The sequence below is a fragment of the Neopsephotus bourkii genome, unplaced genomic scaffold, assembly GCF_033783945.1.
Source record: "Neopsephotus bourkii isolate Nb327-2 ecotype Australia unplaced genomic scaffold, CSIRO-AGI_Nbou_v1 NB_1780, whole genome shotgun sequence".
In the NCBI taxonomy this organism is placed as follows: Eukaryota; Metazoa; Chordata; class Aves; order Psittaciformes; family Psittacidae; genus Neopsephotus; species Neopsephotus bourkii.
In genome coordinates, this window is record NW_026902254.1 from 5,606,321 (window position 1) to 5,633,156 (window position 26,836).

The 26,836-nt window shown below is 37.9% G+C and overlaps 2 protein-coding genes across 11 annotated transcripts in view; one reads left to right on the forward strand and one right to left on the reverse strand.

Moving 5' to 3' along the window:
* PACRGL (parkin coregulated like) overlaps window positions 1-5,158 on the forward strand; it is a 64,592-nt gene extending 59,434 nt beyond the window's left edge. Inside the window, exon 8 of the mRNA XM_061379860.1 lies at window positions 4,843-5,158. Within this exon, the coding sequence (XP_061235844.1) occupies window positions 4,843-4,863 (21 nt within the window). The 3' untranslated portion in view covers window positions 4,864-5,158. The remainder of the gene's footprint in view (window positions 1-4,842) is intronic.
* Window positions 1-26,836, reverse strand: part of KCNIP4 (potassium voltage-gated channel interacting protein 4) — a 432,794-nt gene that overhangs the window by 45,389 nt on the left and 360,569 nt on the right. For 7 of the 10 annotated variants that reach the window (XM_061379853.1, XM_061379848.1, XM_061379847.1 and 4 more), the window contains one exon: window positions 3,285-3,409. In XM_061379853.1, coding sequence (XP_061235837.1) covers window positions 3,285-3,409 — 125 coding nt within the window. Of the gene's footprint in view, window positions 1-3,284; window positions 3,410-8,412; window positions 8,515-26,836 lie in introns of all 10 variants that reach the window. The other 3 variants (XM_061379846.1, XM_061379845.1, XM_061379844.1) reach the window with 1 other exon arrangement.

Genomic DNA, 26,836 nt, shown 5'->3' on the forward strand with positions numbered 1-26,836 from the left:
CAAAATAGCCATTGTCATGGCAAGCATTTTAGAGATATTTGGGCCTTTCCTGCATTACACTCTACTCTCACGTCCTAGAGCATCAGCTATACTACAGTGTGATGTGAGAAATTGTAAGGCTTGCAGGTGTGTACATATACACAGAAATGCTTCTGAGACCCTATGCTCCTTTTGCCTGAATTACATTTGCCTGGATTTGGCATGTAATTTGTCTACACTAAAAAATCAAATTCATGAAAATATCCTTAAAGGTTTACAAGGGCAGCCAGTGACAGGACAAGGGGGAGTGGCTTTAAACTGACAAAGAGATTTAGATTAGATGTTAGGAAGAAATTCTTCACTATGAGAGTGGTGAGACACTAGAAGAGGTTGTACAGAGAAGCTGCAGCTGCCGCATCCCTGGAAGTGTTCAAGGCCAGGTTGGATAGGGCTTTGAGCAACCTGGTCTAGTGGAAGGTGTCTCTGCCCCTGGTAGAGGGGTTGGAACTAGATGATCTTGAAGGTCCCTTCCAACCCAAACCATTCTGTGATTCTATCTGTTGATAAGATCAACCTGAGCTTCTCTTTTTGAGGCTGATCAGACCCAGCTTTTAAACTTTCCTAGCAGGAGACGTGTTCAAGTCCCTTAGTGACCCTTCGCTGGACCCTCTCCAGTATGCTGATGCCTCTGTTACTAGGAAGCCCATAACTAGACACAGCACTCCAGGTGTGGTCCCACCAGTGCTGAGCAGAGGGGAAGAATCACCTCCCTACACCTGCTGGCAATACCTTTCCTAATGCTCCCCAGGATAGTTTACCTCCCTTGCCACGAGGGCACATTGTTAGCTTGTGCTCAACAAGCAATGCTGCTTTCTAGCTTGGTGGTTACCAGCATATATTGGTGCATGAAACACACACGTAAAACATACATGGGAGGGGATATTGGCAGGATAACATTCAGCTGGATCCAAAAGAAGTGGAATGAGAAGAGAGGTGGCCTGTTGCAGGCAGAAGCGGGTGACTGATCACTGTCAGGGAAAGACAGGAATTGTGATCTAGCACCAAATTTTGCAGTAGAAACGGATCAATATAACAAACAAAACAAACACAAATTCAACTGAAAGTTTCGAAATCCTTCATTTCTGAAGTCTCTCAGCTAAAGATTATGTCTTTAAACTGATTTATAACAGTCACTAGCCTGGGCATGCTTTACAGCATTTTTGAAAGTAATTGAAACTTTGCAATTATATTAAATACAAAAAAATCCTGAAGCTCATGCTTATTAATTTTATATGGTCAATGATATTTATACATGCATGTCTTGAATTATCATGTACTGATAAGGAAATGAAACACCCGAATAAAAATGTATTACAACGTATTACCATAGACACTCTTTTGATGTAAGTAGAACTTACATCTTAGAACACACAAGCATATAAACATCTGGAGTCCTCTTTTCAAAAAATTATAAAAAGGTAATCAACTAAAATACTTCCTTATAACCTATTCCCTTTTTCCATACCTCATATTACACAGAGAATTATCAAGGTCTTTCATTTCTGAGAGTCTAAAAATAATCATTCTTGGAGAAACAGACAGAAGGCTTATTTTATCCGTTATACTTTGTACCTTTTTGCCTTAGATCTAGGGACATTAGTTAATGATTTGCAATGCCTAGGGAATACTGGAATACTGTCACTAGCAGGGGAATGTTCTCTGGTACCCTGAGGAAATGAAGGGCTTTTAAGAGCAATCACTGTTAATCACTAACACGCCAACATTATATACCTTCTGAAACTGAGGATGATATATAGACAGGACGCATTAAGTGACTCCATATTTTACTTGCATTGTAAGCTTCTGATAAAAGTGTATTTTTAAAACATCCCTTTGCATGGCTTCCTTTCATTATAAAATACATGTTAACTAAGAATTCTGCAAGATTTACACTTGTCCTTGTACAAGCTATTGAAAATATTCCCTCTGATTCCACAGTTGACCTTTATTGTCTTTTTAGCATTATTATACTTTGTTACACAATTTCATTTGAATAGTAAATGTCAAGGTCAAGAAGGCAACCTTTTTGTAAGGGTGAAAGAAAAAATAAATCTAAAGGTGATAAATGCAATTAAATTCATCTTTACCTTCAACTCAGCAGAAGACTTAGCACCTTAGCACAGCTGCAGTATTCACAACTGAGTCCACAAATTACACACAAATTATTCACAAGCAATTTCTATTATTCATTTTTTTTATACCAAGTATTTTCTATCCAATGTTACTTGCATGTAATATCCTACAGAACTGTTAATCACATGAAAGATAGTAGAGGAAAACAGAGAAAAAGCTTTTTTTTTTACCAGTTAGTTTGTTGGGGTTTTTTTTAACATACAGTATTAATAAAATCAGGGCACCTCTTAATTTTAGTATAGAGCCAGAATTTAATATTAATTACTAAAACCTTTTTGTATCTTTTATCTCTGCTGTTCTAACCATGGATGCCTCACATATCAACAACAAACCCAGCACCACAGGACAGCAAGTACATGCTGGAAAAGAAGACAGACTGTACCCATGTACTGAGGTCCTCAGTGGGGATCCCGGCCAACTAAAAATGTTTGCCCTGACAGTAGGATGTAGATATCTTATATTGCTATGAATGACTCCTAGTAAAGGGATCAAACTAATTTACAGATTTAGATTACAGAACTAGAAAGAACTAAAGAAGTCACTTGCTGCTGTTCCCTGCCAACTAAAAATGTTTGCCCTGACAATAGGATGTAGATATCATATATTGCTATGAATGACTCCTAGTAAAGGGATCAAACTAATTTACAGATTTAGATTACAGAACTAGAAAGAACTAAAGAAGTCACTTGCTGCTGTTCCCCTAACAAAAAATCCCTCTAGTGCAGTTTAAACCAACTACTTCTTGTGATAGCTACTGTGAACACAAAAATCAAAATCTTTCTTCTTTACCAAACAAATTCTTCAGGACTTACATTCTCTCCCATTATTGCATTTTTAGACAAATTACCTCAACACAATTTTCAATCTGTATTTGAGCAAAGTCCTATTATACTAAACTATAATTGTTTTCTTCTGGATACTTTTCTAATTTGTCTACATCTTTTGGTCATTAAACAGCCCAGTTGTTGCAGAGTGGTTGTTTCTTCACTTGACCAGACATGCAATATTTAGCTACTGATCCCATAAGCTCCAGTGTCAGTCATTCTCATATTGATGGAACTGCAGTGACCTGTCTGGTAAACAGATGGTAAGTTAAAAAAGGAAGTGCTTACATTCTTGAAACCTCTATATAAGATCTGAAGTTCCTTCTTTGTGAATTTACTCTGTGCTTCCAGCAGTTCAAGAGCTTCAGGTCTATGTCGTACTGTGGCCATTTCCATTTCATCTTCTACAGTGTCTGCAGAATACAAGATATGGAAAAGGAAAGCTCAACAAGAAATACAGGGTACAGAACTATCTAATCCTTGGAGAGAAAAAAAAAAAAAGTTAAATGACATACTCTTACACAACAGCTTTTGCAACTTTAAAGACAAATGACATGTTCATTTTAAACTCATAGGGAAAGGGTACCTGATCTGCTTCTGTGGCTGCACAGAACAGGGAACAGCAATGATGATCCAGTGGTCTGGATATTATCACATCAGTACAAATAGCAATAAACTGAAAAGCCAACATTCTGCAAGGGTATGCATGACACATTCAGTATGGCTTTTTTGTTTCTATCACTCTTGGAACAAAGAGAGCAATTTTATTAAACTTCAGTGACTCCAGGATACTAGAATTTTTTCCTTGGTTAGTTAATAGATGTGAATTCACTGTATCAGACTGGGATTTTCAGTGTCCTCCTTTTACTGTGAAGTTGTGCTTTGGAAAGCATGTGAGAATGATGTTGCACATTCAACAGTAGACCTTACTTTCAGTATGGTATAGCAAACTTTCAGTATGGTATAACAACCTTTAAGGCAAACATGATTATTTGTGGTTAGCAGCCTAAATGGGGAACAAGATGACTTCACTGACTCATCAACAGGTGAATAAGAATGTGGTTATTCACATTCAAGGCTTATAGTTGGCTGCAGCCCTAAACAATGAGAGACAGCAATGCATTTTTTCCAGGTAGCGTTTTAAATCTGAAAGTTCAATGCAATAGCTAAAGAAACTTACAGTATGATTTTTTTTTTCTATAGGGTGCCAACCATATGCCTGATAAAAATATGAATGTGCGTATCCATCTTAAGTACTCCCAGTATTATTGTGTAGTACTGTACACTAATTTAATTAAATCAATGCCTTATTATGGTTTAAGAGTTATACTGACTATAGAAATGTAACTTGAGACAGCATGTTGAATTGTCACTTCCACAATGCTGAAGATATGCATTTTATTTTATCAGTGTGTGGGACTGCGTTCTTAAAATAAGTTTTATTCAGTTCAGTTTTCATAAGAGCACAATATTAGGATACTGCATTAAAACAGTACTATGCTTACATCTTCACATATTTCCATTGTGCTACAATGTAGTAATAATAACTTTCAGCTGATTGGGAAAAATCTGACATCAGAATATATAGTTCAGTTAAATAAAAAAAAAATGAACACACTAAATAGAAATAATCATAATATATAAACTATTTGGATAAGTCTTCACAAAACTGTATAGCCTTGTCTCTTCTTTGGCAAAGAGATGCTGCTATTAGCACTCATCTGAGGAACATAATATTGGCGTAACCCAGATACTCAGTGTCACACACGGTCTTATATTAGAATGTCCACTGGTTTTTAGATTATGGATAAACTATAATATGTTTCTTTTTTGTTTTTCATTACAGATTACCTCATGTGACTCGTAGACCACTATCGTCTTTGTGAAAATTTCCAAACTAAATGCTATTGACAAAAACAGTAACTGTCACAACTTTAACAGACTTTATGATGCTTGATAATAGTTTTAAAGGGCCAGTATCTGCACTCACAAGATTATAAAAAAAAAATTCAGCTCTTTAAACGCAATCCAGAGGTGCAAAGAGGTCCTGCCTTTATAGATGAACCTGGAATAAAGTAGTGCCAAAGCTAAGAAACTGTCTTCCTAACCTATGGAAGGTGTGGCAAAGTACTTGAGTCCCATTTTAATTCTGCATAAAACATCCAGGGGAAGCTGAGATTGGATATAAGGAAGAAATTCTTTCCTGTTAGGCTGGTGAGGCACTGAAATGGGTTGCCCAGGGAGGTTGTGAATGCTCCATCCCTGACAGTGTTCAAGGCCAGGTTGGACAAAGCCTTGGGTGGCATAGTTTAGTGAGAGGTGTCCCTGCTCATGGCAGGGGTGTTGGAACTTGATGATCTTAAGGTCCTTTCTAACCCTAACTATTCTATGATTCTATAATTCTACAATCCAGGGTTTATTTTGAACAGTTCCTAAATCCTTTCCATCATGTTTTAAGGGATTAATCTTTTTATATTCTCTATACAGTCACTGAAGTATCTGTAGCAATGTCAGGCTGTAGATATGCAGCGATTATTTTCTTTTTTTTGTCAACTGCAAGTCAACACCAGGTGCTTATTCTAAATTCACAAGAGAATCAAACTGAGAATAAACATACTTGAAGTCACTTATATTTTATATTCCAAGAGTTATATAGAATTTAAATGGACCACTGTTTAGACAGAAGGGGACTTAACTGGAAATGAGCTCCCTGAGCATCCATTCATGAAACATCTGGCTACCTAGAGAGACACCTACAAGCTTTTCTAGAAGCAAAATGAATACACATAACAAATACAAGGCTAGAGATAAAGGCCAGACAATGTGATGCTGAGTACAATGTTTGGCATTTCCTTAATAATAAACATTTTTATAGTGTTTTAATGATACGGTGATAATGTAGAAGACTGCAGTGTGGTGATGATGCTTTTCTGTAATTAAAAGGTTCACTATAACACTCTTTTCACACTCTGTTTCTCTAGACTCTGACAGATATAAACAACCAAAAAATAAAATCACCATAAACTTCCTTATAATGTGGCAAGTATGCAGCTTAAAATACTATAGCATTTATGAGTTGCAGGAGTTTAAGTTTTTTCTTCACACTTATGGCTACCATCATTCAGGCTGGGAAAAAACCCACAAAACTATATACATTGAAAATATACAGTGAAAACATGTGAAAATATACCTACTTCCAAACATTAATGTTTTCTACAGCATTAGCAAAACAAAAATAGTTATTTCAGTTCTGTAGTTTCTTCAGCCTAAGAAAGTTGAGGGTTCTTTATTTTATAGAAGGCTAATGTATGTAAACTGAAAAATAGAAACATGTTCATATTCACTCAATATATTGAACAAAATATTCTTACTGACTTCATTGATCAGTAGCTTTGCTCTAGCTAAATAGTAAGGACAGTTTTTAATGTATTTCCCACAGGAGCTATGCTTTGAACCTTTCATTATTCATTTAAGAACAAAATGGAAAAAAGCAATGCAAAAAGCACACATATTCTTCAAATAATGGCAGCTGGAGAGGCATGTCCAAAGTCAGGCCACAATTCATATCTGTAAAAATTGTGCACATGCATTTGCCTGCACAAAACCCAAATTATAGCTCCCAAATCTATCTAATAACTGCATGCAAACATGCTTTTCCTTTCCAAAACCATTCTTGAGTAATCCTATCTCTAGCACATGCTTTTTGCTAAAGAAGGATGGATTTAGTTTAATTTTACTAAGCTAAAACACAAGTAACCTTTGTCTACATATATTCATAGAAGTTAAGAGCAGAAGTGCAAATTCATGCTACTTATATTTCAACAAAGTACTAGTTTTAAAAATATTCCCCTTAAAATTTCTAAGGAATTCATATTATGTGGTCGTTATTGTAGGTAGTGTAGGCTTCATTCCTAGTACATTATCACGTTGCTTATTTCATGTTAGCAGAAATCAAATATCACATTATGTCAAAGTGGTATAATAACAATGTGTGGCTACAATGATATTCTTATTTACTGTAATATTTTCACTTAGTATAACATTCATACTTAACACTTCATTATTGATGAGTACATGGAAAAATGTCAAATTAATCTGGTTTTATGTTTTGTTTCTCCAATATGAAATATTTAATACAAGGTGAGGTTTATTCCTTATTATTCAAACCAATTTTTGATTCTATGACACCTTTTATAGTCTAAAACTATATTATACAGGCCTTGTAGCTGAAAGCAATTTTTACATAATTAATTCCTACTGGGTGTTATGACAGTAATGGACCAGTTTAACCTATCGTATTTTCAAATAAAAGACCAGTTGAAGACAACATGAAAAAAAATCACATCTTTAGGTCTCATCTTTGAGACCTCAAGCACTTTGAAAAGAAAGCAAGCACCACTGTCTTCTCTCTAGAGAAGCATGAAAGGCAGTGATCTGGGACAGCAAAATGAAAGCCTAGATCCATACCAGACACACTTAATAGGGTCCTGTGTTCATACCCAAGTTGCCTTTGGTTTTCAAGTATTGACTGGACATGGGGATCTGCTTCTGGAAGGTTTTTTTTCACCTTGATTAAGATGCTTTATCAGAAGAGGAACCACATATATAGGCACCACATATAGGAACCACAAGGACCACTGATCTTCTAAATTTAAGTGCTTAGATTAGTGCCTAGAATAAAGCCAAATTAATCTAGACCAAAATGGGTACACAAGGATATTTTAAAATCATTTATAGCAGCCAATTTATAAAGGAAGACATTAGTTTTACTACTAAAATTAATCTCTATGTTTATGTACCTTTGTAAGGCTCACTTTCTCCTTCACTTCCCCTGTTTTTACCTGTTAGCTATCCTAGAGAAATGTTACTTCCTCACAGCATATCAAAACATTAAAGGTAGCGTCAGTGTGCTTTTCCTGTATCTCCATATTCACATACTTTTTTTCAATCTCATTATTTTTCTCTCTAACACAGACTTTAAGTGCCATTCTCTAAATAGTTTGATTTAGTCAAAACCTGCTGAGCCAAGTCTTTCCTCCCAGACTAGTACTGTGATACTACCATGTGTATTGGATAGCAATCATACGCAGATACATGCACACGCCTAAATGAAAAGATACCACTTTTCAAATACATTGAGAGCAGGTATTTAACTGAATCACTTCCAGAGCATACATGCCAACCCAGCAGCTCCTACGCAGCAGCCCCTGGCGTTGGTATACTGCCACAGTGCTCTGCACAGACAAATCTGTTACCAGCTCACAAATCTGTTCATCACTTTATTTTAAACTGCAATAGAGCATACATTTATTTCAACAGGTATCTTGTCTCTCAAATTAGCATTTAATGAAAGTATAATTTTTGGTGCATGCAACCTAAAAAAAAATAAATAAATCAAATTAAAAATAAAACTTGCTTTGAGTAACAGGAGAGGTCGTTTTGGCAGCCGAGCAGGGCAAGAGCTTCATAAGTCGCTCTTTAATACTGCGTTTGGCACTGTTCTGAGCGTAGAGGAAACCTAAAAAATATATTATCAGGACTGTTAACACAGGCTTGAGAACAATTTCTGTACATGCTGCAGAATTCATCATTATGCAGTACCCTGATGGGAAAAGGACAAATAGACTGCAGCCATCCTGAATTGCAAAAGGCAACCCGAATTTTTGAAGAGGACAACAAAATTATATTGTCTTTGTATCTTTCCAATTAAGGGGATTTTTTTTTTTTTATAAGTGCACATCTCTTGTAAGGTTCTTATAACCCACTTCAAAACAGCTAACAGAGAAGTATCAGATTATGTATTTGAAACAACACAAGCTAAGAGTGTTCATAAAAAATTTAAAGCTAAAATACTTAAAAGATAAGTCAAGTCTATTTCATTTTGAAGTTTAATATGGAAAACAAAACCAAAACCAAATAAAATCCCCAAGATATCTTTTGTTGTCCTTTCTGGCAGTTTTCTAGTTCTACAGCTGAGTTTTCCCATATATGTCATTTGGCAACTGTAATAACCAACCTGGTACTTTTGCCTTTTCTGAATATTGAAATGTCTACCCTGATGTGTAGTAAGTCTCCCTTTCCTTTAATATTTGCCATTCTACATATAAACAAAAGTATTATTTATACATCCATCCTTAAATGCTGACATGGCTGAACAGTCAATGTGCAATTGCTGTAAAGCAGGTGAACAGGATTACCCTTACTTATTGTGAAGGAACTTATCAGAGCAACTGCTTGTAAGGCCTTGATAACCATTTTATACAAAATTGGTGACATAAGCAAGCATCCACTGAACAGATATTTACTGCAAATTACAGATTTAACATCTGTAAAACAGATGAGTAAATTATTTTTGCTCCTGAGAAAGGAAGAGCTCAGTTTAGATATTATGCAACTCCCTCACTTTTCATATCGATTGCATGTGCTCAAACGCAAAAGCTGTTCTGCCATGGCTCTTGCTACAGCAGCATGAGTGTAAAACAGGTGGAGCAAGAAATCAAACACATGACTGAAAGTTGCTGTTCTAGCAGCACAGTCACCAGGATAATCCTTTGTTGAGAAAGTACATACATGTATTTGGGAACAGAAGGAGAAAGTGAGAAAGCTTCAACTTTGTAAATGAAAAAAAAAAAAGGAAATTACTCAGTTTGCATATCAGTAAAACACTGGGGGAAATGAAATTAAAAAAATGGGGAAAGCTAGGAAAGACTTAACCACAGCCTTAAAAAATCAACTATTACCAGGTAAAGTCTGCCCCTCAGAGAACAGGAAGTCTGGTGAATGGATGAAACAATCCAGTCTCGTCATAAGGTCAGATGGACCTAAATAGCCTTCTCTGGAAATGTCAAAACCTTTTAATATGACTAATAAGAATGAATGCACTCATTATTTGCAGCATTTAACTATCAGCTCAACTTGGAAACACTATGCAGATAAATGCATAAAAAAGAAGGCACTCCGTGATCCAATGGGTATCTCAAACTCCATATTTTTAGTTTGAGAACAAATCCTGAGCTTTTAAATGCGTATACCTTGTGGTCTCAGCTGGCAGTATCTGCAGTATCATGCTAATCCTGTACTGTAGGTATCTGAACACAAAGCAAATCTGTTACTCTTAAAGATTTTTTTTTATGTATTAGGAATTCTTCTAGCATAGGCATGATCTAGAAATACCTACTTCTAGCTTATGAATTTGAGTTGAGGTTTGCAAAAGTTTAATGTCCATGTACTACTTACATAATTACATAGGTCCACAACATATGTAATTACTGAAGATGTATACAGTGTTTTGCAAAACTTAAAGGGATGTATTATTTCCAAAGTCTTGAAGCTCAAAGCCCTGAGTAAGCAAACAGTTTTGCTACTCTTATGCTCACAAAAGCTCATGGAATTCAATGCAGATCATATGGGCTTTGCAGTAGTATGATCACAGTCAAAGATAAAATATATGAGAGAGAGTTCTATCAGAGGAGTAACTTAGGAGGACAGTATAATTCTTGTACTCACTTCTGGCAGCTAACTTAAGATGTTGATAATATGATCAGGGCAAAGGTTTACCTTCTCACAGCATCAGAAAGCAGCATGAAACCTTTTGCTTCCAGTGGCTGCAGTCAGTTTGTCCTGCAGCTGTTGCAGTCCACTGTCATGACAGTGTGGATCAGCACTACACTTTTCAATGTGACTTTTCTTGAGTAAAAGGCTATTTAATACAGAGAAAACATGTTTCACACTCGGCCTATGCTGAGCCAGTGTTTAATACACGTTGAAACACTAAAAGTGTTAAAATGAAATGATGTAATATTCTGTAGCTATTTTCCCAGTTTGAAACACATTGAGGAAAAAGTTGTGGCCATTATGAAGCTAATTAATCTACTACAGAAGCACCAATACACTGATAATGATGGACTGATATTGCTTCCTGCAAACTTTCAGAGTAGAGTAATCGTAATTCTTAGCCTCAAAATGATACTCAGACACAAAATTTTCCAAACTCTTCTTGATTTTTTTTCTTTAATAATTGGTTGAGTAGAAATTTCATAGCTGTTATTCCCAACCCAATCAGCTGGAAACTCCTCTGGGCTAAATGTGAAGATTCTTCAAATTTAGGTTAGTTAAATAGTGCTGCTTGCTCTTGGGCTTGATAAGTTACTCCTTTGCAATGAAATTCAAACTGTGAGACACACTTTCCCCAGAATTCACTGTGGGAATGTCCTAGAACTCACCTCCATATGACACTACCTGGAATTGTGTGTAATTGTTCTAAGAGGTGCCTCACCTTCACAAAACACTCTGTAACTGGAACACAGCTTACTTATTTAAGTACTGCTGTAGTGATATAGGTGCTGCGTATAGACATTGGGCACACTAGACACTTCAGGAGTGACTGCTATTTAGCATGATTTCTACCTCCACTTACAACTGATAAATGCATCAATGGCTTAAACCCGATTTACAGATATTTAAACTACAGAACTCTAACCCTACCACTTTATTATTAAACATTCAGTAGCGAGAGCACCATGTATACTTATGATCACTAGAATTGTTTTCTAAATTCTTACTTTTAAAAAACGTATTCGGTTCTGTGTGCGACCTAGTCAGTCCAATAGCACAGTGATGACAGGCTGATGTAGATCTAATTGATGAAGAAGTGATTGAGAGCAGCCCTGAGGAGGAGGACTCCGGGATGCTGGTTAAGAAGAAGCTCAACATGAGCTGGCAGTGTGCACTTGCAGCCCAGAAAGCCAATCGTATCCTGGGCTGCATCAAAAGGAGTGTGACCAGCAGGTTGAAGGAGGTGATCCTGCCCCTTTATTCTGCTCTCATGAGACCCTACTTGGAATGCTGTGTACAGTTCTGGTATCCTCAACATAAGAAGGACATGGAGCTGTTGGAGCAAGTGCAGAGGAGAGCGAATATGATGAAAGGACTGGAGCACCTCCCATGTAAAGATAGGCTGAGAAAGTTGGGGCTGTTGAGCCTGGAGAAGAGAAGGCTGCGTGGAGACCTCATAGCAGCCTTCCAGTATCTGAAGGGGGCCTACAAGGATGCTGGGGAGGGACTCTTCATTAGGGACTGTAGTGACAGGACAAGGGGTAATGAGTTTTAAACAGGGAAAGTTCAGGTTAGAAATAAGGAGGAAGTTCTTTACTGTGAGGGTGGTGAGGCACTGGAATGGGTTGTCCAGGGAGGTTGTGAATGCTCCACTCCTGGTGGTGTTCAAGGCCAGGTTGGACGGAGCCTTGGGTGAGATGGTTTAGTGTGAGGTGTGGCAGGGGGGTTGGAACTAGGTGATCTTAAGGTCCTTTCCAACCCAAACCATTCTCTGATTCTATGATAATAGTGCTGGTTACAAAAAAATACACAAAGAATTACAAAAATATTTCCTAATTAATTAAAAATTAATAACGTCATAAAAGACTTTAAAATACTAGGAAAAAAGATGTGTTAGAATATAAAAAAATATCATTTGTAAATAATAAGTGATTTATAAATGACCATATATTCCTAACCATATACATCTATTCCTATGCTATCTTAACTCTACATATCCACTTTTCTTCAGACTTATGATACCTAATTTAGAAAGACATATATATGACATTTTGCTCTGTTATTACAGACAGGTGAGACTACCCCAGGAAAGTCTATCAAGCCAAGAGATTTTTTTCAGGATTTTCAGAGGAAAAGTATTTCTCTTTCTAAACGTGATGGTTTTCTTTGTAAATTGCTTGTATTCATGAAAGTGAGGGCAGGTAGGACACTTTTTGCTGATGTGGCAGACAGATGTGTCTCCCATCCCCACTAAGTGCACAGGATGGACTGTGCCATGGTTGCCCTTGGCCCCAAAGTCCTGCCCACCTTTCCTGCCTGCATCAAATGCCGTGTATTCAAAGAAGCACTCTCCTGCCCTCCCTCCAGCCTCATTGCTGCCTTTTTGTAATAGGAATTGGGTAGTATGCTTCAGCATAGTTGGCATTTATCTGAGTAATCTGAGTTATCTGAGTAGGCAGTTATCTGCATGTGGGGCAGGTAATCATCCTATTTAATAGGAAGTTCAGAAATTAGAAACAGTTCTCCCAATAAATTCTTCCTTCACTGCCAGTGGAAGAGAAAAGGCACCTGTAAAGATACCTCTTTTCTCCCCACTCTTTTTCCCTCCATGTCTTTTTTACTTTTGTTTACTTTCCTCCTTTTCAAAGTCTCTGTCCCTTATTTGACAAAGGCAGCAGATGAGCTTCCACTGTTTAAGTCTCACTCAACAGAGTATCCACACACAGAAGTATCCACTATTCCTTGGCTACATCCAGTGTCTATGCAATACAGCTAAACTCCCAGTAGTTATGGAATCTGTATTTTGTTCACCTACAGAATTATGTATCTTTCCATAATAATGGGAAAAATGCCTATCTTGTATTAGTTCTGAATGTGACCTTTTTGAAGAGGGTTAGTAGAAGACCTGAAAGCCAAGCTGCACCAGGCACTTTCCTAAATGAAAAGTTTTGGTAGGAAATTACAAAGATTCTGAAAACCAAAAGGAGCAATGCATGAATGTTTTTCTCAGCATAATGGTTTATGCTCAATTTCTGTTCTACAATGGAATTTCTACCAGGGCCTTAGGTGCTGGCAGCCCCACTAAACTGTTGATGGTTCAGCATAGATGAAGAGGCAAGGGACATAAAATGAAGTGCAGATTTCATATTCACAGTTCAGCACTTGTGGAAGAGAGCCAAACCAGAGTGCATGTTCCTTCTGCGAGTCTGGGAATTAAATAAAATGATGTACAACATAAATATGTATAAATACCAGCCTCATATCTTTGGAAACACCTGCCAAGAGACTGTGTGAGTTGTCGGTAGGCTATTCCACAGAACATCAGCATTTTTTGCCAAACCATGAAAACATTCTCATTTGCTTGCACATACGTGTTTTTAGTGATTCTTCCTCCACTGCCCCTAACTTTATGTTTTTCACCACCTAATATACCTATCAGCTTCATAGCACACTTAAGACCTATAAACCACATCACATCTGCTACAAGGAGAAGTCATGAAAATACTGAGTTGAAAAAGTGGATAGCAGTCATACCTTAGTAAGGACTACCTTTAAACACTCATTTGAGAGTCAGGTTGTTCTCCTTCACTTTAAATTCCCTTGCACATACTATTTTAAATCAGCCTCCCAATAGCAAACACAGATTAAGAGTTGGTAGCCACACTTCCAATAAATTGGAGGTCAGAGTCAATTGAGAAGCCTGGAGACCATTAGTACTTCAACATGGATTAAAAATGAAGAACAAGGAACAATGATCTTGTCAAAAACAGTAACTACATTTGGGAATTTGTGGGATTGGCGAATGGAAAAGAATGAAATAAGAACAGAAAAAGCTAATGTCACAGGAGAGAAGAAACAGCATAGAGAAGTGTTGAAGTATAAAAAATATAAACCAGAAAAATAGCCACACTATCATCATTAGAGTCTTTATTAAAATTCCCAAATATACCTTTATTATTCAGAGTACACCTTCCCATGATGTTTCAGCCTGAAAAACTGCTCGTGTTATGAACATTTTCTATGCAAATGTTTAATTCAATCATTATCTGAAACTGTTATAAACATCTCCAGGAGCATAAACACTGAAAATTGCAGTTTCTTCAGTACAAAGATGGAAACCTACTGTTCTTTCGATACCACTTTGTTCATTTAATACCACTTCATACACTTGCACACACACTCCCAGTATATGTGCAAAACTAAGCTGGTCTGCTATGACAGGAAATGTATTTATATCAGATCACCTACTTTCTTTAGAAAGATCTCATTTGGAGTGCACCATCTGAGCATATAAGAGAACACAAAATCGAATCATAGAATCATAGAATAGTTAGGGTTGGAAAGGACCCTAAGATCATCAAGTTCCAACCTCCCTGCCATGGGCAGGCACACCTCGCTCTAAATCATATTACCCAAGGCCTCGTCCAACCTGGCCTTGAACACTGCCAGGGATGGAGCATTCATAACCTCCTTGGGCAACCTATTCCAGTGCCTCACCACCCTAACAGGAAAGAATTTCCTCCTTATATCCAATCTAAACTTCCCCTGTTTAAGTTTTAACCCATTACCCCTTGTCCTATCACTACAGTCCTTAATGAAGAGTCTCTCTCCAGCATCCCTGTAGGCCCCCTTGTTTAACTGGTACTCTGAACTACGTATTTTCCTTCATTTTATTGCTTGCTATTGTTTATGAGAAGAGCATAGAAGTTTTTAACTAACTGTAATGTATACAGATGATCATAGAATAATTACATCTACAGAAAGTTAGTTGTCTTGTGGTGAGGTAGGAAGGAGACAGATTAGAGGGAAAAGATTTGTATGTCAAAACAGTTGAAAGGAAAGCAATACTTGAATAAGAATGTATAATATGGTGCAGAGAATTAAAAAACAAGTGATATAAAATGAGATAGAATGTAAAAGAAGAGATAAGCAAAGAGAAAAATAAGAATGTTGAAGAGGACTTGAGAATTAGAATGAAAAATTAAATAGGGAGATCTTAAAAATTCTGAGGGAACTTTCAAATGTTTATTACTTTCATATTTAGTTTCTTATATAAAGTGTCTGTATGCTGTATGTGAACATGTACAATGCTGGACTCAGATATGCTTACATTTGCCAAAGGGCCAGTAGGTGAAATCAGATCAGGGCTTTGGGTAACCCTGGCCTACGGTGTCAACTACTGGACCCACTGTGTTCTCTGTGCCACTGACTGGAATGAATGGGGGTCTTGAACCCAGCCACTGGGCTGGGACGGTGTTTTCCCTGAAAACCACTTACGGGGAGGGGGGAGGTCTAGTGTGAGTGAGGGGCTCAGTGCTAGCAGCTGGATCGCAACCACAGATCACAGCCCACATGTCTGGTGCTGGCTCCCGGAGGGTGAGTGCCTGTGTCTCCCCCCGATCATGTGTATGGGGTGTGTTATAGCACCCCTTAACAAGCATGTCTCCACTTTGTGGAGAAGTGTCTTTTCATATTCATGAGGAAGGTTAGATTAGACCAGAAAGAGATACTTCTAGTGAATAGTTTCTGAAGTATACCTTCATAGCTTTCACATTATTATCCAATTACTCTGAGTGGAAATAATTAAGCTGCAGTGCTCTATACTGTCACTGTAATGTGTTTTTTTAATGCTTTATATGGATTTAGTTATTAGGAGGGACATCTCGCTGACAGCCCAGAGAACTTTCACAAAATGGTGAAACAAAACCAGTGCACACTTTTCAATTCTGCTGGACTATGCAGTGAGCCAGCTCTGACCTAGATCATTCAGGATTAGGTCACTTCCAAATCCACTATCAAAGTCAACAGCAGATTTTCCACAGAGTTCAGTAGTATTTGTCTGGAGCTTAAGTTTTGTATGCCATACTTGGATTGCTCACATTTTCCTGCAAATTTTGGTGGCTTGTGTAAAGCTAAATGCTCCATCCCTGGCAGTGTTCAAGCCCAGGTTGAATGGGGTTTGGAGCAACCTCCTCTAGTGCAAGGTGTCCCTGCCCATGGCAGGGATCATTGTAATGTCCCTTCCAACCTAAACCATTCTATGATTTTATGACAGTGACACTATATCACCCTTGTACAGAAGACACAAGCCAGTCTTATACACTGACAGCTTTCAGTTGCTAAGCTGCCAGTCTCGAGGTAAACTACTCTACTTTCCATTGATAATCCGTATCCTGCTCCCATAAAAATAGTATTTTTATACAAGACAGTAAATGGGTACGGCAAAGTAATAACGAATACGCTTTTCTTTCGCAAAGAGATTTAAAGAAACCAAAGCCAGTGCCATTCATTAAATGCTTAATTGAAAGAATAAATAGAAGAAAAGAGTATGAAGTCCTTCCTGTTGGTCAACTAGCCTTAAAACCAAGTATAACATGATATTCACATTTACCTTTCATTGGTACAGAGTTATTATAAATTACTTAACATAGATGCAGCACCATTTTCCTCAACAAAATAGTATGAGCAGTGTTTTATTTCAAAAGTGTTCTGGTTTCCTTTAGAACGATGCATCTGCTCTTGCACCTTTTACAATTGTGTATAGTTCCAACCTGAAAACCACTTCTAACCATGCAACCGATGACAGCCTTAACAAGAACTACTTAGTTAAAAATACCTAGCATCTGCACATGATGAATTTTAGAGGATGGGTAAGTGTGACAGATTTGTGATTAGGCTGACTAGAACTAACACATTCTTGCAAATCCCATCCTACATGAGAACTGGTGTGTAATTTGTTACACAAATATGACCTTGTGCAAAAATGCAGAACTTCTACTCAGCCTTCTAATCCATCTTGAGTACAATTTCTTTCTGAGACTATAATTAATCTCAATTTAAGAATTAATGACCAGGATAGCACTGTTCAAATACTGTCAATTTTTCGCTTGTGCTCTAAAAGTCATAAGTAAAGAAGCCACTTAGAAGCAACAAATTCTCCTTAGTGATGAATATAAGATCTGAACTGGTAAAAATTTCATAAGTTTAAAGGGTTACTAAAATTCAGCAGGCACATATTTGAAAAAAACCTAGAATAACAGAATGCGTTTGCACCATTTTGAAATAATGTTTAAATAATTTACAAAGTACAAAAAATACAAAATTTTCTCCTCTTACTAAAACTAAGTCTGTGATTCAATAGCAGACCCGAGTTCCCTGAGCTGAGGGTCTCTAGTCCTTTCTTCCCTGACACTAATTCCCATCACAACATCACACTACTTAAGAACAGCCCTTTCCTTTGCAAACCTAGTTCTATTTCCTGATGCAGCCACCAGCACAGCTCTGCCAATAATTTTGTTTGCATGCCAGGGGCAGGGATGTATTCGGGTGGAATGAGAATGAATGGTTAACCCGGGAAAGTGACAGCTTCTTAGGCCTCTGTTGCTGTCAAAGCTCATATAGTGCTGAGCCATGACCCCATTTTCTACACTACAGAACTGGGGAGAAAGTTCAGAGTATTGGGACTGGCACTGTGCAACATCTTTATCAGAGACATGGGCAGTGGGACTGAGTGCACCCTCAGTGAGCTGGCCAGCAACACCAAGGTGTGTGGTGCAGCCAACACACTCGAGGGAGGGGATGCCATCCAGAGGGAACTGGACAGTCTTGAAAAGTGAGCTCACGTAAACCTCATGAAGTTCAGTAAGTCCAAGTGCAAGGTCCTGCACCCAAGTCGAGGCAATCCCACACACAAACACAGGCTGGGCAGAGAAGGTATTGAGAGCAGCCCTGAGGAGGAGGACTCTGGGATGCTGGTTAAGAAGCAGCTCAACATGAGCCGGCAGTGTGCACTTGCAGCCGAGAAAGTCAACAGTATGCTGGACTGCATCAAAAGAAGTGTGTCCAGCAGGTCAAGGGAGGTGATTCTCCGCCTCTACTCTGCTCTCATGAGATCCCACCTGAAGTACTACGTTCAGCTCTGGGGTCCCCAGATGAAGAAGGACGTGGACCTGTTGGAGCGAGTCCAGAGGAAGTGCCATGAAGATGATCAAAGTGATGGAGCACCTCCCTTATGAAGACAAGCAGAGAAAGTTGACTTTGTTCAGCCTGGAGAAAAAAAGGCTCCAGGCAGAACTTACAGCAGCCTTCCAGTATCTAAAGGGGGCCTACAAGAAATCTGGAGAGGGACTTTCAATAAGAGCAAGTAGTGACAGGACAAGGGGGAATGGCTTTAAACTAGAGGAGGGTAGATTTAAGTATTAGGAAGAAATTCTTCACTATGAGAGTGATGAGACACTGGAACAGGTTGCCCAGAGAATCTGTAGATGCCCTATCCCTCGAAGGGTTCAAGGCCAGGCTGGATGGGGTCTTCAGCAGCCTTGGTTTAGAGGAAGGTGCCCGTACCCGTGGAAGAAAGACAAAAAGTCTTTTCCTTCTAATTCTTGCAAAAAGAGAGAAGTTGAAGTATTCCAAGTAACTTTCTGAGATTAGAAAGCAATTGTCAGCTTTGTTAATCAGTGTTTTGAAAGGCATCTATTGTATTTCAGCTGAAGGGTTTAATGTTTAGCAAATTCATTAAATTATTAATTTACAACAGCCTGAAAAATGTTAGATGATTATACACTGTCCTAACAATGAGATTTATCTGGTGCATGCAATAGGTATGTGGGGGGGAAAAATAATCAAGAAAATCTATTTCTATTAGTTTTTCTATGAGTTACTATGAGCATTTAAAAGGCTGGTTAATTCACAGAGAATTCTGAGGACAATTGGAGCAAAGTCCTTTTCTTTTCACCAGCCAAAAATCATAATGAATTTTTTTGCTTGAACAAGGAGATATGAAATCTGGCTTATAAAAGAACTTTGAAACCTTTGCACAAAAGCATTAGGAAAAAAGTTTTAACAGATGACTGACTTTCCATACCGATGCTTTTGCTAACTGTTGCAAAGGACCTAAGGAAGGAATAACACTGAAACATAAAAGAAAGGTCACTTACTGAAAAGTGTTCAAACCTTTGGTTTTTTGGACAGCTTTTAAAAGACACTTCTCTATAAATCAACACTTTCACACACAAGTATACACACAAACATTGACTCCAGCATTCTGATGCCAATTACAAGTCTCCCCTTTGGCAACTCAGGTTGCAAGATAAAAGAAATAAACTGCTGCAACAGATGAGGATGTTTGATTACATCCTCCTGATTTTGCAATTATTAAAACATGCAGTTTTCTGTGGTCACAGGGCTTTTCAGTTGTCAGTGCTCAAATTTGTCTCTTTTGCCTGCAGCTTCCATTTAATTTCATAACCTTCATATTACAGTTCTCAATTCTTGTGCATTTATTACATTTCTAGTGTCACTGAGTATCTCCTGCAGTCTGTTCAAAATCTGCTGCTAAGATAGTTGTCTTGCCCTAACATAAACTTATTGCTTGCTGCAATGTGGTCTGGCTAAACATCTCTCTCAAACTTCTTTCCCCATATTCTTCCTCCAGCAGGAATACTCTTTTCTTGTCTTGTGGAAACTCACCACAGTTTAACTATATACAATTCATTCAGACTAGTTACTAGTTAATACAAGGTTGAGGTCTCCCTTTGCTCCCTTGGTGTTCTCAGCATTTCATCACCAATTCCCTGAATTTCTAGCTAAGAATTTCACTCTTTCTACTCATAACAAGGAATGCACAAGGAAATCACAACTGGATCACATTCTTTAGCCATCCCTTTAAACTCTTCTATTTGTGGATTGGGCTACAACTAGATTGAATTTTTACGTAGAAACGTGAGGAGCTGTGAATGGCATGAATAAAGGCATTTAAAGCCTGCGCTGCTTTGTATGATATTTGTCTTTTATTTTTGCTTTTATCAATGGCTCCTCATCTATTTACTGGTTGCTTAGGTCCCACTATGCGTGGGAGGACAAAGACATTAATTTACATTCACACGATATTTGCTGCCGTAAATCCAAGCTGACTCTGATTGTTAGGCAATAATTTCATACAGAATGTTTATAAATAACAAAATATTTTTTAAAACCTCAAAACAATTACTAGAAAGAACAGGAGAAAGACTAGTGGCAGCTACTGAACAGAAAGAAGTGTGAAAGCGGCTTGGCAGTTCGCTGTCATGAGCTACAAGGAGCAAACTCTGACAAGCCTGACAGAGCTTTCAACTGTGAAGGGAGAATATGTGCTGAGACCACAGCTCTCACAGTCCTAATCCTTTTGTTTTAAATTGGCCATTTACAAACACATCATAATTTCTTGAAAAGCATACTGTGTCCCATTTTTCTCCTGCTTACCTGGCATCAATCAGCAGAAATACATCTGACTTTTGAACTTGACAGATCCTGGTGTAAATCAGTTGTAACTTGTTTGCTATGCATAAAATCCCTATGCCTTTTTCTTTCCCTGTTACTAAAATTTTTTCCATTCAGTGTTCAAAATTTTCAGCTAAACCAAACAAAAGTAACCTCGTGTGATAACACATGCCAGCCTGTGTTAAAAGGAGCAAAGAAGCATCAGTCTGTGACTGACTAAATGTGTGAGAGAGAGTAGGTAGGAATATCACTGGCTACCATAATGCTAGCACAGAGGAAACACAAAGAAGCAAGCTCCCAGCAGAGAACCCCCCTGCCCTTAATGTCTTACTGCTAATAAAAAAAAAGTATTTGCAAAGTCCTGTTAGAGCAAGGGTTACTGATTTGTGAGTTCTTGCCAGAGCAAATCAATTGAGAGCGATTCCACCGGCATTCTGGCAAACCATAGTCTTGCCATACTACAGTAAATTTTCCTACTGGGTACTGGCTTTTAGTAGGCCTAAAATCAAGCAAATCCACTTTCTTCTTTCTTTTACTGAAAGCTCTGATAGGTTGATGGGGTTTTTTTAGTTTTCTTTTCCAGACCACTTCCATTGTTGACTTCAATTAAATAAAATGCCTTAGACTTTTGATTATTATGGTTCGGTAACTGTTCTCATGCTGGTCTCTTCAGCAGCCCATTCACACACCTATCTCAGCCTCTCAGGCACAGCTGGAAACTGATGCCGAGGATAAACTGAAATTCTTTTTGAGTTCCTCAAGACTTCTTCAAATCTTTGCTTCCTAGTGGAACACAAAGAATCCGTAATTTATACAAAGTAGTAATTTCATGTTTTTTCTTCAGAGTGCTCACAACATGCCACTTCAGACTAGAAGCCACAGAAAATTCCTTAAACTGTGAAGTACAGAGACTCAGCAATAACTCCCAGACAATGTAAACAAGGCAGACATGATAGAGAAATTAAAAAACTAATTATGGATTCTTACACACACATGCACAAACCCACATAGCACAGCTGTCTGATGTCATATGCTAGAGACAAATGGTCTAAAATGCTATCTGCAAAATTAAATGGTTTTTGTTCTGCAGTTTAAACTCAAGTGATCAGACAGAGATGTAACCATATTAATATATGGATAAATATATGTGGTTATAAAAATATAACAGAAAATGCTTAGGTCATACTAAAAAAAATCCAAAATTATTTACATTTTTAAGAAATAATTTCTAATTAAAATACAAACAAATACATTCCATAAGTAGATATATAAGTAGATACACGTGGTAAGCAAGTCTGTAGTAATTTCTTAAAAAGAATCAAATAAAACAAAAAATTTAGACAGCCCTTGGCATATAATTCTCACTTGATGTTTGAATAAAGAACTTGATTTTTCTGATTCTGATTTTTTTTCTCCTTTTCGGCTCCTCTATTACTTGATGAAGGAAGTTGTCTTCCACACAATTGAGGAACCTCCTGGATTGCTTGTGCCGGACCGTACCATCACTCCAACAGATACGAGGGTTGTTGAAGTTCCCCATGAGTACAAGAGTCTGTGAGCATGAGGCTTTTCCTATCTGCCTATAGAGTGCTTCATCCACAGATTCCTCTTGATCAGGCAGTCTGTAACAGATCGCCACAATAATGTCTCCCATCACTGTTCTCTCTTTAACCCTGACCCACAAACTCTCTATTGACTGCTCACCTGTTCCCAGAGTTCCATACTTTCCATCCTATCCCTAACACAAAGGGCAACTCACCCTCCCTGCCTGCAGAGCCTGTCTTTTCTAAAGACCCTGTAACCTTCCATTCCACCACTCCAGTCTTAGGAGCCATTCCACCATGTTTCTGTGAAACCAATGATATCATATCGCCATAGACGTACACACATCTCTAATTCCTCTTGTTTGCTCCCCATGCTACCGGTGTTTGTATAGAGGCATCTGAGCCTAGCTCCAAATGAAGCTGGCTCATTGGCTGGAGCAGCCGGAATATCTCTACATTGCTCCAAGCATTTATTATAGGTGCTGGCAACTGACTGGGTGTGTTGGGATGGAATGATGTCCCCCTTTCCCAACACATCTAGTTTAAAGCATCCTTGACCATTCTGGCAAGCCTCGTACCAAAAACCAGCTCCACCAGCTCCGAGTAGACCTGGCCTACTAAATTGAGTCCCATGTTCTAGAGACCCAAATCCCTGACTATGGCACCACCCTTCTAACCATTTATTAACCTGGCCAGTCCTCCTAGCCTTTCTAAAGTCCTTCCCTTTATCCTGGAGAATTGATGAAAAGACAATCTGAGCTCCAGAGCACCTAACCACCTCTCCCAGGGCTCTGTAGTCCTTCTTAATGTTCTCCGGGCTACTGCTATCTATATCACTAGCACCCACATGGATCACTAGAAGTGGGAATAAAATAATAAAAAACCCCCAATATAAAGCTAATGCAAACCAGAGATTAAACATACTCAAATAATTAAATTATTAATTGCAACAAAACAAGCAGGGTTTTTATATATAAGCATGCTTTTTAAATTGATGCTGCTACTCTAAATGTAAGGTGTTATACCAGGAATGTTTGCATTAAATCCTGATCCTGTGAGTGGGACAACAACCTCCCAGAAAATGCCTGTTTTGCTGACCTGTGTCACAAGGAGGCTTATTACCCAGCTCAGAAAAGTAGAGCAGCACTCTCTTCCTTTCATTTTTCTTCCAGATCACTTATTGTAAGGGAAAACCCATGTCCTGGGTTCAACAGTAGCAGTCATTTTTTCTCTTTCTTAGTAGTTGGTGCAGTACTGTAGTTTTGACTTTCAGCCTGGGAACAGCATTGATAACACTGATGGGTTTAGTTGCTGCTCAGTAATGTTTACTCTGACCAAGGGCTTTCTGAGCCTCATGCTCTGCCAGGGAGGAGGGGAAGCCAGGAGGAAGCAGAGACAGGACACCTGACCCAGACTAACCAAAGAGGTATTCCACACCACAGCACGTCATGGCCAGGATGTAACAGAGTTACTTGGAAGGGCTGGTTCACTGCTTGGTTGGGCTGGGTATTGACGGGTGATATTGTATTCTTTTCCCTTGTTATTTCCCTTATCATTATTATTACTGGTGGTAGTAGTAGTGATTTGTGTTATACCTTAGTTACTGGGCTGTTCTTATCTCAACCTATGAGAGTTACATTATTTTGATTCCCCTCTCTGTCCCTCTGGGAGCAGGGGTTGGGGGCAAAGAAAGGAGAGGAGTGAGCAAGAGGGTTGTGTGGCTGACTTATGGTGTGGGCTTAAACCACGACAACCCATCTGTAGGAACTGGCACTCTGGACAGTCAAACCCATTTGAATGGCTGCACTCCACTAGACAATGACACAGTCAGGTTTATATCATCCTGTCTGCAATTACCTCTAAGGGAAATCTGGGTCCCGAAATGTCAGGAAATTACGGAGGTTCAGGAAGTGGGTCAGCTGTAAGAATTTCCTTTGAAACACCTTTTAATAAAAGAGCTTGGACTGACTGAGAAAAAAGATACCTAATAAAGCATTTTTTGACAATATTTTTGGCAACTGTTTAGAATAATCAATGATAGCTATATTAATGCTAGCTAATTATGCTTTACAAAAAATCTGTTGGTATTTGGTATTACTTTTGCTTGAGCAATTTAACACAATGTTGGGGGATTTTTTTTTTTTTCAAAATGTCACTTCTATTTATAATTATTGATTTTTAGAAGCTCTTTACACACTTTAATCCTTGTGACAAAAACTGTAATGCTTTAGCCGTTCTACAGCACTAGCATTGGTCAGCTTCACATACTTACTAAACTAAAAAAAAAAAAAAAAAGGAGGAGGAAACAGGATAAGAAGCATTGAGAAAGCAGCCTGATCACCCATCAGTCAGTGTTTCAGAATCAGTAACTAATTTACTACAGCGCTTTACTACAGTATAGCTTAATGAGTTCTTGGGATCAAACCTGGTTACTTTTCAAGGCACATTATACCCTAAATCAACATCTAACATTTTTTTTTCCCTTTCTTTGAGTAACCAGTGACACAACTGCTTTGGCAGTTAATTCAGAAACAAAATTTCATTACTCAACATGTATATATTCTAAGACATGTTAACAAAATACTGTTGAAACTGCTTACAGTAATGTGGTTTATTTTTGAGACTGAGCTCATAGATCTGGGAGAACAATAAGCTCCCCAGAGTGACAAATGGCTGTGAGAAAGCAGTGGATAATAATCTCTCTTGCTGGCAGAGCTGTAGCTGGAAGTGATTAAGCCTTTAGGGTCCTACTGCTGTCAGGGTTGTTACAGTTTCTTTTGTCAGGCAGGACAATAAATAAAATAAATAAATACCTATCATTAGCAGATAGAAAATACATGCACCAAAATAAAAAACTTTTTACATTTATATATAGAAAATACATTCCTAATTGCTCTTCAGTTCTGAGTCAAGCATTGTTTGAAAGCATGCTGTTCAAAATAATTTCATCTTTTAATCATGGTTGCAGGGAAGACGTATCATAGAAAAGGAAGCATATTTTCCAGTGATGCCTTTGTTCTGATAGTATTTCTAAGCTGGAATGTTATTTCTCCAGATGTGATTTTTATTATATTCTTCAAAATATTATGAATATTCACCTGGGGAATTAATAATCACACATTTTGTCTAAACTTTATCTACTATTGCTCTTAAACATTCCTTACATAAATCTGTAGGACTAACATGTCTCATCTGGCATTTGATATTTTCATTTCATTCACTTAGACAATGATGCTACTAAACAAGATGTTCCCCCACTCTTGTCAAAAAACCTCCTAAACTGATTTAAGCATATAATATCCCCTAAGTGAATTCATAACAAAAGCAAAAGAAACATGATATTTTCTTCCGTCATATTACCAGTTAATACCTTCTAGATTGTGATCTTTTTCAGATCTGCAGAAACTTTACCCTTCTGCCTTATACACTGCAGGGCTCATTACAGCTGAATAAATGAAATTCTAGCAACTGCTTACTTAAAATTGACTGCACTTGAAAATCTATGTTTAAAAGGGCTCCTCTTTATCCTTTAAATGCTTCTTTAAGAGATGATGGCATACAATATCATATTTCAAAGCAGTGTCAATAATTCTTTCAAAATAATAGCATGAGAGAGGAAATTCTGTCCAAACATAGCCTAAAGATCAGGATTACACCTTTTTTTGTAGCGGATGACACATTTGAGACTTATTACATCAGATGCCTAAGCTTCTTAAGATAATATTCTGAAATATTTTTAGAATTTGTTGAAATCTCTTAGTGTGAAGTTTGTAAGACTGGTTTAACAATGCTTTTACTTTTCTGAATAACTATGCGAGAGTAAATCAAAGCCTGCAAGCAGCACACTGTTGTGGTTTAAGCCACACACAGCTCCCATCCCTATAATATTGCCTCACACAAAAGCAGTTAATTCCATGAGCATAAAGCAAACAGCATCAACAGCAGAAGAAGCAGTAAAAGAATTCAGCAGTTACTTGCAATATGAAAAAAGATAAATCAAAGGGTTTAGAATTTCTCTTCAGCATTATGGTCCTGCAGAGCACATTCACATTCTTCACAAACATAGCCCAGAGTTCTTTTCCAGGTTCCAGATTGTTGAGATTCTATTCAATCAAACCAGCTGGACTGTCCTGGGACACTGGCCTGATAAATCTGTTAGCATAGTTCAGATTTAGACAGAACTAGGCCTAAGCAAGACAGAAAGGAGCAGTAACATTGTGCCTTCATGGACGGGGCTTTAAATAAATAAAATAAAAAATAATCATTCTGAATTAAACCTTCCAGGATGCTCATAATGTACACTAGAATTATTTAACCAAGGTACATTTCTGCAGATTAAAAGGAACAAGTAATCTAATGATATTTGAAAAGTTAAGATGTGGCTTTGCGGGCTAAAAGCCATGCTGAGTTATTAGCCAGATCTTTCAGGAGGAAAAAAAATATGTCAAGGATGCAGAGAATGTAAGTAAACAAAGTAAATAAATC